Below are 16,317 nucleotides of genomic sequence, written 5' to 3'. Positions count from 1 at the left end.
AAACACAGTAACAACAAGTCTCACAATGGAGACGTTAGTTGGCCCACTCGAGCAAATCAATGAACAACGGGAGGACAGTGACAATGATAGTGACTTAATATTTAAGGCCACACTAAAGTCACTAGAAAGCTGACTGAGGACATATGTTATCCCAGGGCTGGAGCGATAGCACAGCGGTAGGGCGTTTGCCTTACAAGCGGCCAACATGGCTGACCCGAGTTTGATTCCTCCGCCCCTCTCAGAGAGCCCGGCAAGCTACCGGGAGTATTCGATATGCCAGACACAGTAACAACAAAGTCTCCAATGGAGACGTTACTGGGCCCGCTCGAGCAAATCGACGATCAACGGGAGGGCCTTTACCTTTACCAGTGATTTAAAATAAATAAATATTTGGATCTTCTTAACATGTAGGAAACTCAAGTCTGACAAAAACTTCCAGAAAATAAGGGACACACAATATTTATGAACAAAATAAATCAGAGTATGAAGTTTGACCTCCCAAGCATCTCAGTTTTACAAATGGCAGCTAAGGGGAGTTGATTTCGAGCCTTTCTCCAAAGAAACAGTTACAACAATGTGATTAGCATCACCTAGAATTTTTTTTTTTTGGCCAGAATTTGGTGATATACACACAAAGGAGACATTTGCAGATAATTAGAAAACAGGAGGGTAGAAATTGGATGAATTGTGGACTCTGAGCAGATTTAACTCCTCTGTAAAACAGATGACTAAACTCAGGAACCAAACGTTGTCTAAATTTTTAAAGTGCTCAGTGCTATGGATGGCCAGACCATTTCTCAATGGATTCACTGCATTCTATTTGCAAAAAACCTACTTCACATAGATTCATCTTAAATAGTTCTTCTCGAAACATGATAAAATTATCAAAGTCTGAACATAACAATCTGAATCACCTCTTTAAAGTACTGATATTAACAAGGGGCCAAGGAGATAGAATAGGAGGAAGATGTTTGCCTTGAATGCAGCTGATTCTGATTAAATCCCAGTTCCACATGGTCCCCAAAGCATCACAGGGAAAAATTTCTGGGCATAGAGCTGGAAGTATCCCCAAACACTGTCCACCCCCCTTTCCAGGCCTGGTAAAGTGTAATATTAACAAATACATAATGAGCCTTCAACCATCAGTTGTAGAATTTATTTGCATTTTAGAAAGGTATATATTTTAAATAGAAATTTAATCTAACATATTGAAATGAAAGATTATTTCAAAATTTACAGAAAACCAAACTCATTTGTCTCAAATACAGAAATTTAAAATATAGTTACGCATTATTTTATTTATAAAAGTTGAAGAATACTTAATTTTTAATTTGTCAAATACAAACCTAACCTGATTTAAATTTGAAGTGTTTTGCATTTGTATTTACTATATCACATCCATAGTCAAACAAATATGTTAATTTCTCATATCCTAGACACAATGCTTAGTTGATCAAAATTTATAGAACTTAAAAATTGGAAAGCAATAAAATAATTTTCATATCAAATAAACCTTTACTTTTAACAGATCTAGTCTTTTGCTTATGGAGATAATAGATTATGAGTATTAGTCATTTTAAATATAATTAATTGAAATTTAAAGTCATAAATCATTTTGCCAACTTAAAATTTCATAAAATGATTATTTCTATGTCTTTTAAGAATAATCTTTTCACCTTTAACATATTGCTGACACTCTCTGTCCTTGAGAAAAAAAACAATGACTTAATCTGCCTTTTTGAAGATTGTACATGAGAATACATTATTGATAAAAGTTTGAACATTGTCCACTATTATTAATGTTTTCACAATGCAGAGTACTGATGACTATCTATTCATAGCTCTTTTTGTGTTCAATAGAAATGGGTAGCACTTTCCAATGCCCTAACAGATATTAATTTATGACTCAAAGCAGTAATACTGGGAGAACAGAAAGACTTATTTTAATGTAAAACTAAATTCTGATTATCATTAGAAAATTCCCCTTGATGTTTTATTGAATTGTATGTTATGGGGTAAACTTAAAATTTTATTTAGAGAGTTTCTCTAAATTTATCAAATTCAAGTCGTATATTGTGTAGCTCTGGGATTCAGCACACATTTGTCAGCATATCATTTAAGGTTAAAGACAAAGAACAAGTTGATTTGATAAAAATAATGTGCATAGAATAATTAGTACAGTCACATCAGAAAAGTGAGCAGAAAAGGATGTTTTCATGTGGCGAAGGATAAAGGAAGAAGGGGATTTCCCTGTCAATGCAATTGACGGCTCTTAGAATTTATCTTCAGGCTTAGGTGTAGAAGTAAAGAATTTTGAGATAAGATTGAGAAAGGCATTTTCCCTAAAGCCATTGGGCAAAAATTAATAGGATTGCCAATTTAGGCCGTTACCAAATGAGAAAGTTCTAGTCCCTCTTTTTCTTCTTTCCTGTCTTACCAAATTTTTTACAAGTAAACAAACAACATTTTGTGACCAAGAACAGAGCAGCTGCCACACAGGCCAGCAGGAAGCCGATCACATCCAGAGAGTGGTATTGGAACCACGTGAGGTTATGTGCAGCTGGACGCAGGTGTTTGGCTCCTTTGTGGCGCATGACGAACTCGATCCAGAAGACTGCTCGATCCAGGGGCTTTAGAGGTTGATCATGGTGAATCCTTGACAACCTCATGGCATTCTCTTTATAACTGGTATGAAAAAGAGACATACGGGAAATTAAAGATTTTTATTGATATCGTGAGAAAAAGAATTGCTGTTCTGCGAACTTTGTTGGGTTCATAGCATTTTAAAAGCTGTAAAGACAAGGGTGTAAATTGAATGAGGAAATGCAATATAGTAAGTGCAATATAGTAATATAGTAGATTACCCTTGTCCTCATAGTATAAGGAGAAGAAAGACAAAGAAGAAAAGTAATGGTGGCAGGCAAGGCAGGGAGAAAATGAGAAAATGAGGTAATGGGGAAGAGGGATCAGAGACATGGGTGTACTGGTAATGTGGAGGAGTGGTACAGCTAGACATCCAAAGCACAGACTCATCAATGCTGAAATATGATATCTAAATGACAATCACTAAACTATAAAGTGTACCTGTTAAGGTGGCAGATTGAGGGTTGGGGATAGGGGGTGGGAAGACACAGGAACACTGGTAGAAGAAGTTTACACTGGTGGTGGGATTGATACTAGAACATTATATGCCTAATACCCAACTATCAGTAAAACTCAACTTTGTAAATCATGGTTCTTTAGTTAAATAAAAATTTGTAATAACAATAAAATTGCAAATTATAATATGACTTATTTAAATTCTTTTAATGTTTATATATTAATAATCAAAAAAATAAAATCTTACAGTCTTAAAAAAGAAGAGTCTAGAAGAAATATATTCTTAGCAGAATGCAGTCAAACACAAACATTATAAATGAAATAAGCTCATTGTCAATATATAGCCTATTTGTTCCTTCAAGGAGAAATTTTATTGTCCAAAATGTAGTCTTAAATATTTGGTCAAAGACCAAGTTTGTGAATAACACAATCTTGTGGAAAACTGTCCTTTAAAGATTTAATCAGAGGCCAGAATGATAGTGTAGCAGGTAGGACATTTGCCTTGCATGTGGCCAATATCTCATATTTTTCCTCCCATGTGGGATGTGAAGATAAAATGGCCTGTGAAGATTTGTCCTAGACCAAGCAGGATATTGTCGAAAATAGGAAAGGAGGCATATGTTCATCATATACCAGTAGACATAGTACACTAGATGATACTACAGGAGCAATTCACTTGTGGTTGAGAGTAGTCTGCTCTGCTACAGCAAAATGAAAATATAGATAGAGTCAAAACAGTGATTTTACTTAATTCATCCTAGTATATTTTAGCTAAACTGCATACCAATATAAACCTTTGGCTACACATCATATTTTTGTTCAAGATTTTCTCCTTTTAAAGAAAGATTTAAAATAGGAAATGCATGTGTACTGTATTATTAACTTGTTCATAGGACTCTAAAAATAAAATTTATTTCTTGGACTGAAGGACTAGTGAGCACAGAGTCAGGAGTAAGTCCAGAGTACTACCAAGAGTGGCCCTCAAACAAACAAACAGTAAAACTAAGCAAATTAAAAATATATACTTTATTAAAAATAACAAAGGATAAGTAAAAATGTGTGATAGAATGATATTACTTACATGTAATACTTAGAGTATCTGGATGAGGAAATGCAGTAGTTTGAAGTGGGAGGGTGGTGCCTTGTCACAGGGTAAAGGAAAAAGGAAAGAAATAGAGTGAAGGAGAAGGGGGTAACAGATATATGAGAAGTAATAGGGGCAGGGGTCAAGGGGATTCAGGTATACATCAGTGCTGGTAAAGAATGATAGAGTTAAACATCTAAATTCCAGAGTCAACAACAATGAAATTGTGAGATTCAAACTCTAATAACTAAACTTAAGAAGTTCCTGTCAACCTGTCAGCTGGGGCTGGCAGGGGGTGGGGGTGGTGGTAGTCCTGGGGAGTGGTAGGAAAGGGAATCTGGGGACAGTGTGAAGAGAAGTTAATACTAGTGGTGGGATTGGTGCTGGAATATTGTATGTCAAAAACTCAACAATGAACAACTTGGTAACTTGTGGTACTTTAATAAAATAAAATTTGAAAAAAGTCTTACTAAAAAAAAAAGATGTGTGAAATGAAAGTCTGCTCATACATAAATACTGAGAGCGAAACAAAAAGCATGTTTTGACACTAAATTAAACAATTTTGGGATAAGTATAAAATGGCAGGTGTATAATGTTATTAGCTGTAGCACCCACTTTAAAAAGGAGATATTTGAATTATAATTATAAGGTGAATATTATATATAATATTAAAAAATTCAGATTATAAAACAAGATATGATGAAAGGTAAGGGATATGGAAGATCTGTTAAACATTTCTTTAAAATACAATTTAGCTTGCTTGTTTAAGTCCATATTCTCTCTTGAACACACATTTCTCCCCTCTGCACTTTCTCTTTCGATTCTGGAGAGGCCCATCCATGTTCTCTCTTGAACACATATTCCTCTTTCTCTTCCCTTACATATTTCTACATAAATTTATTTCAATAAAAACTATTTGCAGGGCTGGAGCAATAGCATAGCTGGTAGGGCGTTTGCCTTGCATGCGGTCAACCCGGGTTCAATTCCCAGCATCCCATATGGTTCCCCAGGCACCACCAGGAGTGATTCCTGAGTGCAGGGCCAGGACTAACCCCTGAACATTGCTGGATGCGACCCCAAAAGCAAAATAAAATAAAATAAAAACTGTTTGCTCCACTGAAACAAAAAAAAGTAAAATACCAACATAATTAAAAAAAAAAAACCACAAACACCTCTTTTCACCAAGCAATGCGAAAGAGAGAATTTGTTAATTTATAGACTAAGGCAATCTCAGAAAGATTTAAAAAGTAGAAATTCATTAGAAAAATGAGACATCAAATCTTAAGGAATAATGAAGCCATTTTTATAGAAAAGACAAATATAGATGTCCTTAAAAAGATACAAAAATTAAACTAAAAAAACTTGATAATTTTCATTTTATGCTTATTCTTTTGAAGGGATACTTGAATATAGCTAAATAACACATTTCATTTTTGAAAAAGAGTTCATACTTGGTTTATTGGGCTGATTGGTTTTAGAGGAAAGAAAATTTAGTGGTAAGTGCCAAAAACTCCTGGAGAGGAGAAAATTTAGTGGCAAGTGCCTAAAAATGCAAGAGTATTTTTGATAGAAACATTTTTAATTATTCTTATGTCATACAGGTACTATTTATTTTTAGTTGTTGTTATCTTTATTTAAGACATCAGTATTTTCTGTTTTAACCCAAAATACACAATTACCTCTCAGCAAAAAAAAGCCACTTTGTAAAAAATAATAATTTAATTTTATATTAAGATTATGCAAATAACACTAAATTGTGGAAAATGTACACAATAATATACAAGAATACATGGCGATTAAGGTTTTGAATTTCAAAAACAAACAAGAAAATCTTTATAGGGGCCGAAGAGATAGCTCCACAAGCTGAGTGCAAGCTTTGCATGCTGGGTTCCAGGTTCAATCCCAGGTACCACTTGACTCTCTAAGCATTGCCAGAAGCAAGTCGCAAGCACAGAGACATGAGTAGCCCCCCCCCCCCACGAAGTACCATCAACGTGGACCCCAAGCTATAATATTATCTTATGAAGAGTAACATAAATTTGCAAGCCAGTGATACTTACGAAGGTTCATTTATGACTGTTCTTAAGGCATTGAGCAAGTCTGCACTTGTCATTGTGTTTATGTTAACCTCCACCGCTGCTCCTTTTGCCTTCATGTGAGCAATGTTGTCAGGTTGATCCGCGAACATGGGAACTCCCACCATTGGAACGCCATGATAAATTGCTTCGTAGATCCCATTGGTTCCACCATGAGTGATGAAAGCTTTTGTTTTGGGGTGTCCTAATTAAGGGATTGAAAAAAAATGGGGGATTTGTTTTCTTTTTTTTCACCGCCTCCCCACCCTCAAAGTGATATTTTTTATTTCATTAACAAGATTCATAGAGTTGGAGAGAAATGTAGGATAGCTCAAAGAATAAAGCAATATTTTTAAATATAAAAACTGAATATATGGGATCTTACTGTCATGAAACTAGGATTCCAGGAAGAGGAGAATTTAACTAACTCTAATTTTGTGGAAAGACTTAATTGAAGAGAAGATATCTGAAGTAAGACAGAAATTTGACAATAATTAGTCCTAATCAAGTTTTCCTTTTATGACTCACATAAAAATTAACATATAATAATGGCCATTTAAAAATTATATTTGCCTTAAAACTGGGAATGGTGTTAATTCTTCAATCAATGATTGTGACTATTTTCTATTTTTTGTCTATTCTCTTCAACATTGAATTCTAGTTTCTAATATAGAAATGTTTTATCTCCTTATCTCCTTTTCAAGCTGTTATCTAGAAAATTAATTCTTTTTGAGGCAACTGCCAGTGGGACAGATTTCTTTCCCCTGATTTCTTGATTTTTTTCACTTCTGGGTAGCACAGCGTGTAAGGCTATAACCCAGGTAAGGTTGCCTTGCACGCGGCCAACCAGGGTTCGATTCTTCCACCCCTCTCGGAGAGCCCGTCAAGCTACTGAGAGTATCCTGCCTGCACGGCAGAGCCTGGCAAGCTACCCGTGGCGTATTTGATATGCCAAAAACAATAACACAAATCTCACAATGGAGACGTTACTGGTGCCGGCTTGAGCAAATCAATGAACAAAGGGAGGATAGTGCTACAGTGCTACAGAGCTGGGTTATTGTGTACATATAAAAATGAAATAATTTTTTTTTTGCTTTTTGGGTCACACACAGCGATGTTCAGGGGTTACTCCTGGCTCATGCACTCAGGAATTACTTCTGGCAGTGCTCAGGGGATCATATGGGATGCTGGGAATCAAACCAGGGTTGGCCATGTTGACTGCGTGCAAGGCAAACGCCCTACCCGCTGTGCTATCTCTCCAGCCCCGAAATAAATTTTGTATATTGGCTTTATAGACTGTCACCTTACTATAGTGGTCTAGTGTTTCTAAAAATTCCAGTGGAGTATCTCACATTTGTGATCATGACATCTACAAGTAATGAGTTTATTGGTTGTTTTGATTTTTGGGATCACACCCAGTGGTGATCTTGCTTACTCATGGTTCTGCACTCAGGGATTACTCCTGCCTAGACTTGGGGACCATACAGGGTGCCAATGATTGAACCTGGGTCAGCCATGTGCTAGGCAATAACACTGCTCACTGCAGTATGGCTCCTTGTTTTTACAATTTAGAAAATTTTCCCTTTAATTTATTTTTCTTGCTGAATTATGTGGTTATGACTTCCAATACTATGTTGAATTATATAGTAACATCTATGTCTTCTACCTGATATTAGTTTTGAGTTTTTCAATATTTTTCAGCATTGAATATGTTGAATGTATATTTGTTGTATATGCCTTTTACTATGATGTGCTGAGTTCTTTCCATTTCACGTCACACATGTAAGAATGGTCTATATAAAAAAGGAACTCTCATGAACTAATGGTGGGAATGTAAGTTGATCCAATCTCTATGAAAAGCAATATAGATATTTCTTAATAAATTAAACATAAAGCTGCCACAAGATCCAGAATTCTTAGTATTGGTCAAAACAACAACAAAGACTACTAACCTCTAAAGTATATATAAATCTTTGTTCATCACTATGGTATTGAAAATAGCCATTATATTTTAAAAAATCTCAAAGACTCAATAATAGATAAATGTGCGAATAATCATACATGTATTCATCTTACATGTACAAAGTTTGAATAATACTAAGCTTTTGTATATGTGTGTGGGATTTTGGACCACACGTGGAGCTGCTCAGGGGTTACTTTTTACTCTGCACTCAAGAACTACTCCTGCCCGTACTTGGGAACTGAGGATTGAACCTGAGTAGATTGTGTGCAAGGGGACTGCTTTACCTTGTGCTGTCTCTGTGGTCCCAGTACTAAGATTTTAGAAAAAAATGAAATCTTGCCTCTTGTTACAACATTGAAGGAACCTGAAATTATCAACTATCATGCCAAATGAAAGAAGACATCATGAGAAAAAATAAGTAAAGAGCTAACCTCACTTTAATGTGGAATATATATATATATGTATATATATGTGAAAAGATGGTGTATATGTGGTGTAGATAGATAGATAGATAGGTAGATAGGTAGATAGATAGATAGATTATAGATAGATAGATAGATAGATAGATAGATAGATAGATAGACAAATGAAGAGATAATGTCTAGTGAAAACAAACACTTAGCCCCTAACAGAAGAATTGTGGTTATCATAGTGATGAGTGAGTTGAAATAAACCACTGAGCTTGGTACTGTTATGGAAAAACTTTGAGGGTGGGTTGTGGTATAGTAACATTGTACATTTAAAACCCATAAACATCAGGGCTGAAGAGAGCACAGCAGGACAAGCACTTGCCTCTCGTGCAGCTCATCTCATCTCAGGCACCCCATGGCCATGGCCCCCAGTCCTGCCAGTAATGATTCCTGAACACAGAGGCAGGAGTAATCCCTGAATAGTGGCTCCCAAACCAAAAGCCAACTAGACAGAGAAAAATGTCACAAACATTCACACTAGAGCAAGTCAAGTCACCGCATTTTTATTTTATTTTTTTCTTTTTGGGTCACACCCAGCAATGCACAGGGCTAACTCCTGTCACATGCACTCCTGGAAGTCCTCAGGAATTGAATCCTGCCTGCTGTGCTATCACTCCAGCCGCTAGTCGCCTTATTTTTAAAAAATTAAAAAGAAAAATCTTGAAATAGTGAAAATTTAAAGTTATTAGTTGTTGGAATTACTTGGTGGGAAACAGTTACTTAAGTTACCATTATCCATGGTACAATAGTGCTCCCCCCTTCTTACCAAGAAGATCATTCTGAGGCAGCCAATCAAATAGTCTAGTATTGGCTCCTAATGTATCTGGTGTCTTGCCTTTGTATCTCCACAAAACCTGTGGGAAAAAGTGTTTTAATTTTTCAAGTATAAATGCTCAACCATTCAAGCTGGAATTATTGTCTGATTACTGATTTTTGACATTTCCTTCGTTCCTATGCTTTAAAAGGAGAATGAGGTATATATTTTTTTCTGTTACATTACTAAGTGAAATATTTGGTTATAATGTTATTTTTCTTCTTTTGGATACCTTGTAAGACAAATTTCAGATAAAATGAAAAATAAGAAAGAAAATCTTTAATAAAAGCATTTATAATTAAAAATCCAAAATTTTGGATTAAACCCAGGATGTCATAGATGTGTGAAATATACTCTGACTAAATCCCTCACTCTCAAATTCAAAGTTTTAACAGGGTAAGTTAGTAAAATATGTGTCATTTACATTTAGAGTTTTGAACATACTTTAATGCAGAAATAAAGACTCCTAGGATATTTCATAAATCAAGAGTAGAAACCTAGAATTGTAATGACAAAAATTAAAGATAATTGTATATGGTATATTAGAAAATATAAGTTACCTGACATTAGTATTATTCTTTTCTAATTATAGAAATTCAATTCATAAATATGTTTCTCTACATCAACTACACTTTGTTGGAGGTCTAATAAGACACAGAGGTGTAAAGCGTAACCTTGAACATTCTTCTACTTTATGTCTCAGACATTGCAGAACTTTTGGGAATGGTCAGTACATTTAATAAATTTTCTAATGGTAAATGCTATTAGGATATTGACACTTTCAGTTTACTGAAAATGAATAACTTCAAAAAAGGATACTCTTCCATAAAAATGATAAATGGGGCCAAATACACTGTTTCAGTGTTTGGAGAAATTTTTACTTAAAGTCAGTACCAGTTGAACTGTTTACTATACTGTGTCTCAGTTATGGTCAGTGAAATATATAAAACCCACCCTATTTTCAACTTTTGGCCAGCTCCTACCTGCTGTACTGTTTCTCCCGAGCCCAGGTTTTGTTTTTTGTTTGGTAGGGGCTGGAGCAATAACACAGCGGGTAGGGTGTTTGCCTTGTAAGCGTCCGGCCCGGGTTCGATTCCTCTGTCCTCTCAGAGAGCCCGGCAAGCTATGAAGAGTATATCACACACATGGCAGAGCCTGGCAAGCTCCCCGTGACATATTAGATATGCCAAAAACAGTAAGAACAAGTCTCACAGTGGAGACATTACTGGTGCCCACTCAAGCAAATCGATGAACAATGGAAAGACAATGCTACAGTGCTATTTTCAACTTGAAAAATAGTAGCTGACCTGGATTCAAGTGTGTACTGACCTTCTGTGGAATCTGGGCAAGGGCTGAAGCAATGAGGTTGGCTTTTTCATCTGTGAGGTTTTTGACCATTGACCCCAAAGAAAACACCACAATACCATCTTTACCTGAACTTTGGGCAAATTCTTCCATTTCCTAAGATGAAAAAAAAATTTCATTAAGAAAAAAAGAAAGATTACAGGGTAGGTATGGAAGGAGAATTAATGACACTTTGAAAGATGCAGGATGAAGACAAACGTAAGACATTGTTAGCATAGTCTGTGCTCCACCACACAGAATCATCTATAGTCCCTAAGAAGAAAAAACTTAGTACCAAATAAGTCATCTGTACATGCTAGGGAGCAGGTTTGAAGAGTTGGTGGGAAAAGGGACAATGATGGAGAGAAGGTCATACTGTGGTAGAATTGGTGTTTAAACATTGAATGCTTGAAGCAACTGTATTATGAACAACTTTGTAAACCAGTGTTAACATTTTTTTTTAAAAAGAGGAAACAAGAGAAAATCCATTTCTAAATACAATGACAAATATTTACCAAGATCAAAAATAAATGCATGAAACCAAAATAAACAAGAATCAAGAAATAGAGATTTTTATGGAACTGATATTCCCAACACTTAATTTTATGAATCTGCATAGTTCTTTGCAAACTAAAGTATATATTTTGGAAGGAATCCCAAAAAAGGGATCCTATAAAATACCTTATAAATTTTTAGCATCCCATTTGGAATCTAATGAACTATTGATAAATTGAGCCAACTTCCTGCATTCAAAATATTTATTCATGTTTACATTTATTCTTATTAATAGGTTTAAAAGGAGTTGTACTGAAAATGAGCTATAAAGTAACAAATCAAAATGTGATGAACATATTCTGCTGTAATTTTGATGACAGTTATCAGATGGTATTTATCTGCCATTCTATAAAAATATGACTCTATCTGGAAATCATAACAATCTTTGCATGGAGGTAATATATATGTATATATATATTTATGAAAATAAGCTCTCTTACTCATACGTAATTTTAATGTTGAGAGATACAAAATCTGGATTTGGATTTAAAATGTTTTACTATTATTTCCTTTCTAGCCCATGTCCAGCCGTACTTACTCAGGGGACTATATAGGCTATGGGAATTGATCCTAGGTCAGTAATGTCAAAGACAAACACCTTAATCTTTGGGCCATCTCTCTATCTTGGCATTTAGATTTTTTTATATTAAAATCTATGCAAACGTCACCATATATAGAGTGTCATAAATTTCTTGTACAACTATTTGTAGTTCTTCAAACACTGTTTTTCAGTTTAAGACTAGTAAAATTGAAGTAGAAGAAGGTAATAGATTAAATAAACAACTATTTTTAATCTCATCAAATATTTGGATAATATCTTTGAAATCCCAAAAAATTGTTTTCCCATTTTGATTTCTCCTCTATGCAGAGGGTGATTAAAAGGTACCCATAAAAATGTGCTCATAAACACCCATGTTTATAAAAACTTACAAATTTATCTGTATGATATGAAGTTTTGATTTGATTCACTTTCATTGTTTTGCATTCTTTTACTTTTTTTCTTTTTGGGTCACAACTGCCAATGCACAGTGGTAACTGCTGGCTCTGCATTCAGGAATTAGCCCTAGTGGTGCTCAGGGGACCATATGGTATGCTGGGAACCCTGGTCGGCCGCATGCAAGGCAAATGCCCTACCTGCCTTGATATTGCTCCAGCCCCTGTTTTGCAGTTTTTAATCCCTGACTGACATAACTTTTTCACCAGAAGTATAAGCCATTTTTTTTCACACCATCTAAATATCTCTACTAGTAGTTGAGTTTGAAAGGAAATAATACCTTTTCCCTCTTGTAAAAACACCAGCATAAATTTTGTTAAAATGTTTGCGTGTGGAAAATAGTAGAAATATAAAGGGTGTTATGCAGTGAATCACAGGATATGCTTTGTCTCTGTACCTTTATTTAGGCATTGGCTTGTTATCTTCTATAATAATAGTCAATGGCTTTTCTGAAAAAGTAAACTAATGGGAAAAACAAAAAATATATTTAGATACTATAATGAAATTCTCCCATCCAAGTACTAACCAGGCCCAACCCTGCTTAGCTTCCGAGATCAGACGAGATCGGGCGCGTTCAGGGTGGTAGGGCGTCTGCCTTGCACACAGCCAACATGGCCGACCCGAGTTCAATTCCTCCGCCCCTCTCGGAGAGCCCGGCAAGCTACCGAGAGTATTCGATATGCCAGACACAGTAACAACAAAGTCTCCAATGGAGACATTACTGGGCCCGCTCGAGCAAATCGATGATCAACGGGAGGGCCTTTTTAATGAAATTCTAAACTCAAATTTTAATCTGACCCTAGTTTTACTCTAGACAGATATCCAGAAATCTTATGACATTGCAATTTTATCTCTTATACAGAGTCTTTTACAGGGTCTCTTTATCTGTAACTCTGAAAGTAGGTCTGCCAAGTCATCCCTGTTGACTAAAATAATTAGATATATATTCTTACTATAGGTTGGAGTGATAACACAGGGGGTAGGGCGTTTGCCTTGCACGCGGCTGACCCAGCCAACCCAGGTTCAATTCCTCTGCCCCTCTCAGAGAGCCACCCGAATGGCAAAGACTAGAGAGCTACCCATGAAGTATTTGATATTCCAAAAAGTGTCACAATGGAGACTTTACTGGGCCCGCTTGAGCAAATCGATGAACAATGGGAGGATAGTGACAGTGACAGTGATTTTTACCATCTTTGCCAAATGTTAAACTCTATTTCCCCAAATTTGTTTGTCAATATTAATTCTTTAATAACTGTCATTGACACTGCAACTTTTTCTTTCATTCATGAATCTTTACATCATAGACAAAAAGAACCAATTCAGCTTTTGGGTCCTTGCAGCTCTCTAATGACTACTTTATATTAATAGTACTCAGTCTATTTCTAATGCTCTCTGTCAGAATTGAAACCTTGTGTTACCCAAATGAATTTTTAAAATACCACTTATAAACTACTGAGATACTTCTGGTGAAGTCAGGGGGTTCATATGTAGTGCTGGGATCAACCCTGTTTAGGCCAAATACAAAGCAAGTGTTCTACCTGCTGAACTGTCCAGTCCCTAAAACCTGAACTTATAATCATCTTCTAAAAAGTTTGTTAAAAATTGTTTTAATATATGTAAAGATAACCATTATCTAAAGTTCACCTACTTTATTTCAAGTATTTTGACAATACTTTTTTTTTCACTAACAAAGCTTAAGAAATCTACTCAAGAATTTTCACAAGAGCTTCTTTATCACTCAAAAAATTATATGATGCAATTGTGCATGAGTAAATGTGCCTCTTCAAAATTTTATTATGCTTTTTAGGAAGACTACCTCAGTCCCATGGGTGATTTCCACGACTCTCTGTTCTTATTCCTGCCTATCATATGGTCACCATGATGGTTTTAATACACTATTTGAAATTCAGATTAAATATCAAAATAAGGACTATCAAAATATTGAAGTCACATTGCTTGCTTTGCATGCACCGTTTGATCCCGTGCACCCCATGGTTCCCAGAAATGATAGAATGACCCCCCCAAGCACAGAACTGAAAGAAAGCTCTGAGCACCACAGGTATAGTCTAAATACCTCCTCTCCTCCCAAACAAATATTAAGTGAAAAAAAAGATGGCACTTATAAGAAATTCTCATGACTTAAAATAGTTTTTGAATAAAACACTTTTATTATTGAGGCAAAAATTCAAGAGGAAAATAAAGAAATTACCCCAAGGCATATAAAATCTTCTATAGTAATAGACCTACCTTAGGTAATGGCTTAGCAGGCTTACAATGTAGTCCTCCAACAAATTCAAAATTAGGTAAGTAAGGGCGAGGAAACTCAAAATCCCAGTATGTACGCATTAGCCAAATTTCTGCTTTTCCCATCGTCTCACATAGTGTAGTGGGTCTTCCTAAAAAAATTAATAAAGTTGGGTGGAATCTATTAGCATATTTGGAAAAGAACTTTAATTTTAATGTTCAGATTACCTGTATGTTTCTTATCATACCTGTATGTTAAAAGGAAGGGGAAATTAAAGTAATGAAGAAGAAATAGGTAGAAAAGAAGAAGGGAAGGGGAAAGAGAGAAAAGAGGAGGAAGAAACGTTGGAATGTGAGAAGGGAAGGATAATATTTGGGTAGTAAAGCAACAAGTACAGTATAAAGATACTGGGAAAAAATAAAGTCAATCAAAATTCAGTCACATTCTAAGTATTGATGAACTTTATACTCTTTTCTATCTATTGAAATGGTTTATCATAGAATGGTTCCTTTATGTCAATGCCACATCACTTCTTAATGGATTTCTATTTTTAGATTACTTTTCACTCCTTGTATCTACTTTAGTCAGATTGTTGAAGAATCCTACCAATGTCAGTATACCTTTCTGAGTCAAATTCTGTTATTTTTATTTGTCATTCTTTTCTCAGCAGAAATTCCCATATAACTCATGAGCAAGCTAATAATATCTCCATTTGGAACATGACTTACACAGGCAACACGTCACCTACATTGTATACTTATTTTAGTGTTACCTTTAAACTCTACTTTTGAAAGGGTGTAGAGATAGTACAGTGGGTAGGGTGCTTGACTTGCATGCAGGTAACCTGATTTCTCCCCAAAGATATTAAGGACCCCTGAAGCCCCACTAGGAGCAATACCTGAGTGAAGAGTCAGGAGAAACTCCTCAGCACAGCAAGATGAGGTGCAATCACTGAAACAACTTTGATATTTTTTAAAGTGTTTTATATATATATATGTATTTATAAAGTCATATATTAATTGTGACTAGTGCAAATGAAAAAGGAAGTCTTTATATAAAGAAAGAATGTACTATGTAAAGAAAAGGAATCCTTAGGGATTAAGTCAAAATTGATTATCATATGCACAGTAGAATATATTATCTTTCCTTGATTACTTTGTAGTGATACAACATGTTTATAAGGTTATATGATCAAATAATTTCTGATAATGTGGACATACTTTTTATCAAAATTTTTAGTAATGGGCAAATATTTCTCAAGGACACTAATATTTACACCTATGGAGATTATAGGAGATAGTCACCTCACAAGTTTCATAATAACACATTTATATCCTTAGTTGGCTAGAGAGATAGTATAGCACATAGGGTGCTGGTTTTTCATATGACCTCCCTTTATTCAACCCCTGGCATCTTAGAGGGTTCCCTTAGCACTACTAGGTATAATTTCTGAGTTCAAAACCACGAATAACACCTGAGCACTGCAAGGTGTGACCTCCAAATAAGCAACTCCCCCCACTAAAGTTTTCATATATTTTTGATGTCTTGTTTCATGGTGTGACATTCTGCCTGATTACTAACTTTCTAAGTAAAATTTTACATGTAAGTAGTAAAATAATATTTTTTAAAAAATAGCAGGTTTAAGCTATTCATTGAGATTATATATTTATAGGC

The 16,317-nt window shown here is 35.2% G+C and overlaps 1 protein-coding gene across 4 annotated transcripts in view; it reads right to left on the bottom strand.

Annotated features, from left to right (window-relative positions):
- Window positions 1-1,128: 1,128 nt before the first annotated feature.
- Window positions 1,129-16,317, bottom strand: part of UGT2A2 (UDP glucuronosyltransferase family 2 member A2) — a 76,878-nt gene continuing 61,689 nt past the window's right edge. For all 4 annotated transcript variants that reach the window (XM_056111403.1, XM_056111402.1, XM_056111404.1 and 1 more), the window contains exons 2-6: window positions 14,646-14,794; window positions 10,835-10,966; window positions 9,458-9,545; window positions 6,244-6,463; window positions 1,129-2,685 (exon numbers count right to left, since the gene is read on the bottom strand). In XM_056111403.1, the coding sequence (XP_055967378.1) occupies window positions 2,406-2,685; window positions 6,244-6,463; window positions 9,458-9,545; window positions 10,835-10,966; window positions 14,646-14,794 (869 nt within the window). In that variant the 3' untranslated portion in view covers window positions 1,129-2,405. The remainder of the gene's footprint in view (window positions 2,686-6,243; window positions 6,464-9,457; window positions 9,546-10,834; window positions 10,967-14,645; window positions 14,795-16,317) is intronic.

This window comes from Sorex fumeus, unplaced genomic scaffold (genome assembly GCF_029834395.1).
Source record: "Sorex fumeus unplaced genomic scaffold, SorFum_2.1 ptg000013l, whole genome shotgun sequence".
Classification (NCBI taxonomy): domain Eukaryota; kingdom Metazoa; phylum Chordata; class Mammalia; order Eulipotyphla; family Soricidae; genus Sorex; species Sorex fumeus.
The sequence above is the reverse complement of the archived record's forward strand: the minus strand, read 5'-3'. Positions and strand labels throughout refer to the sequence as shown.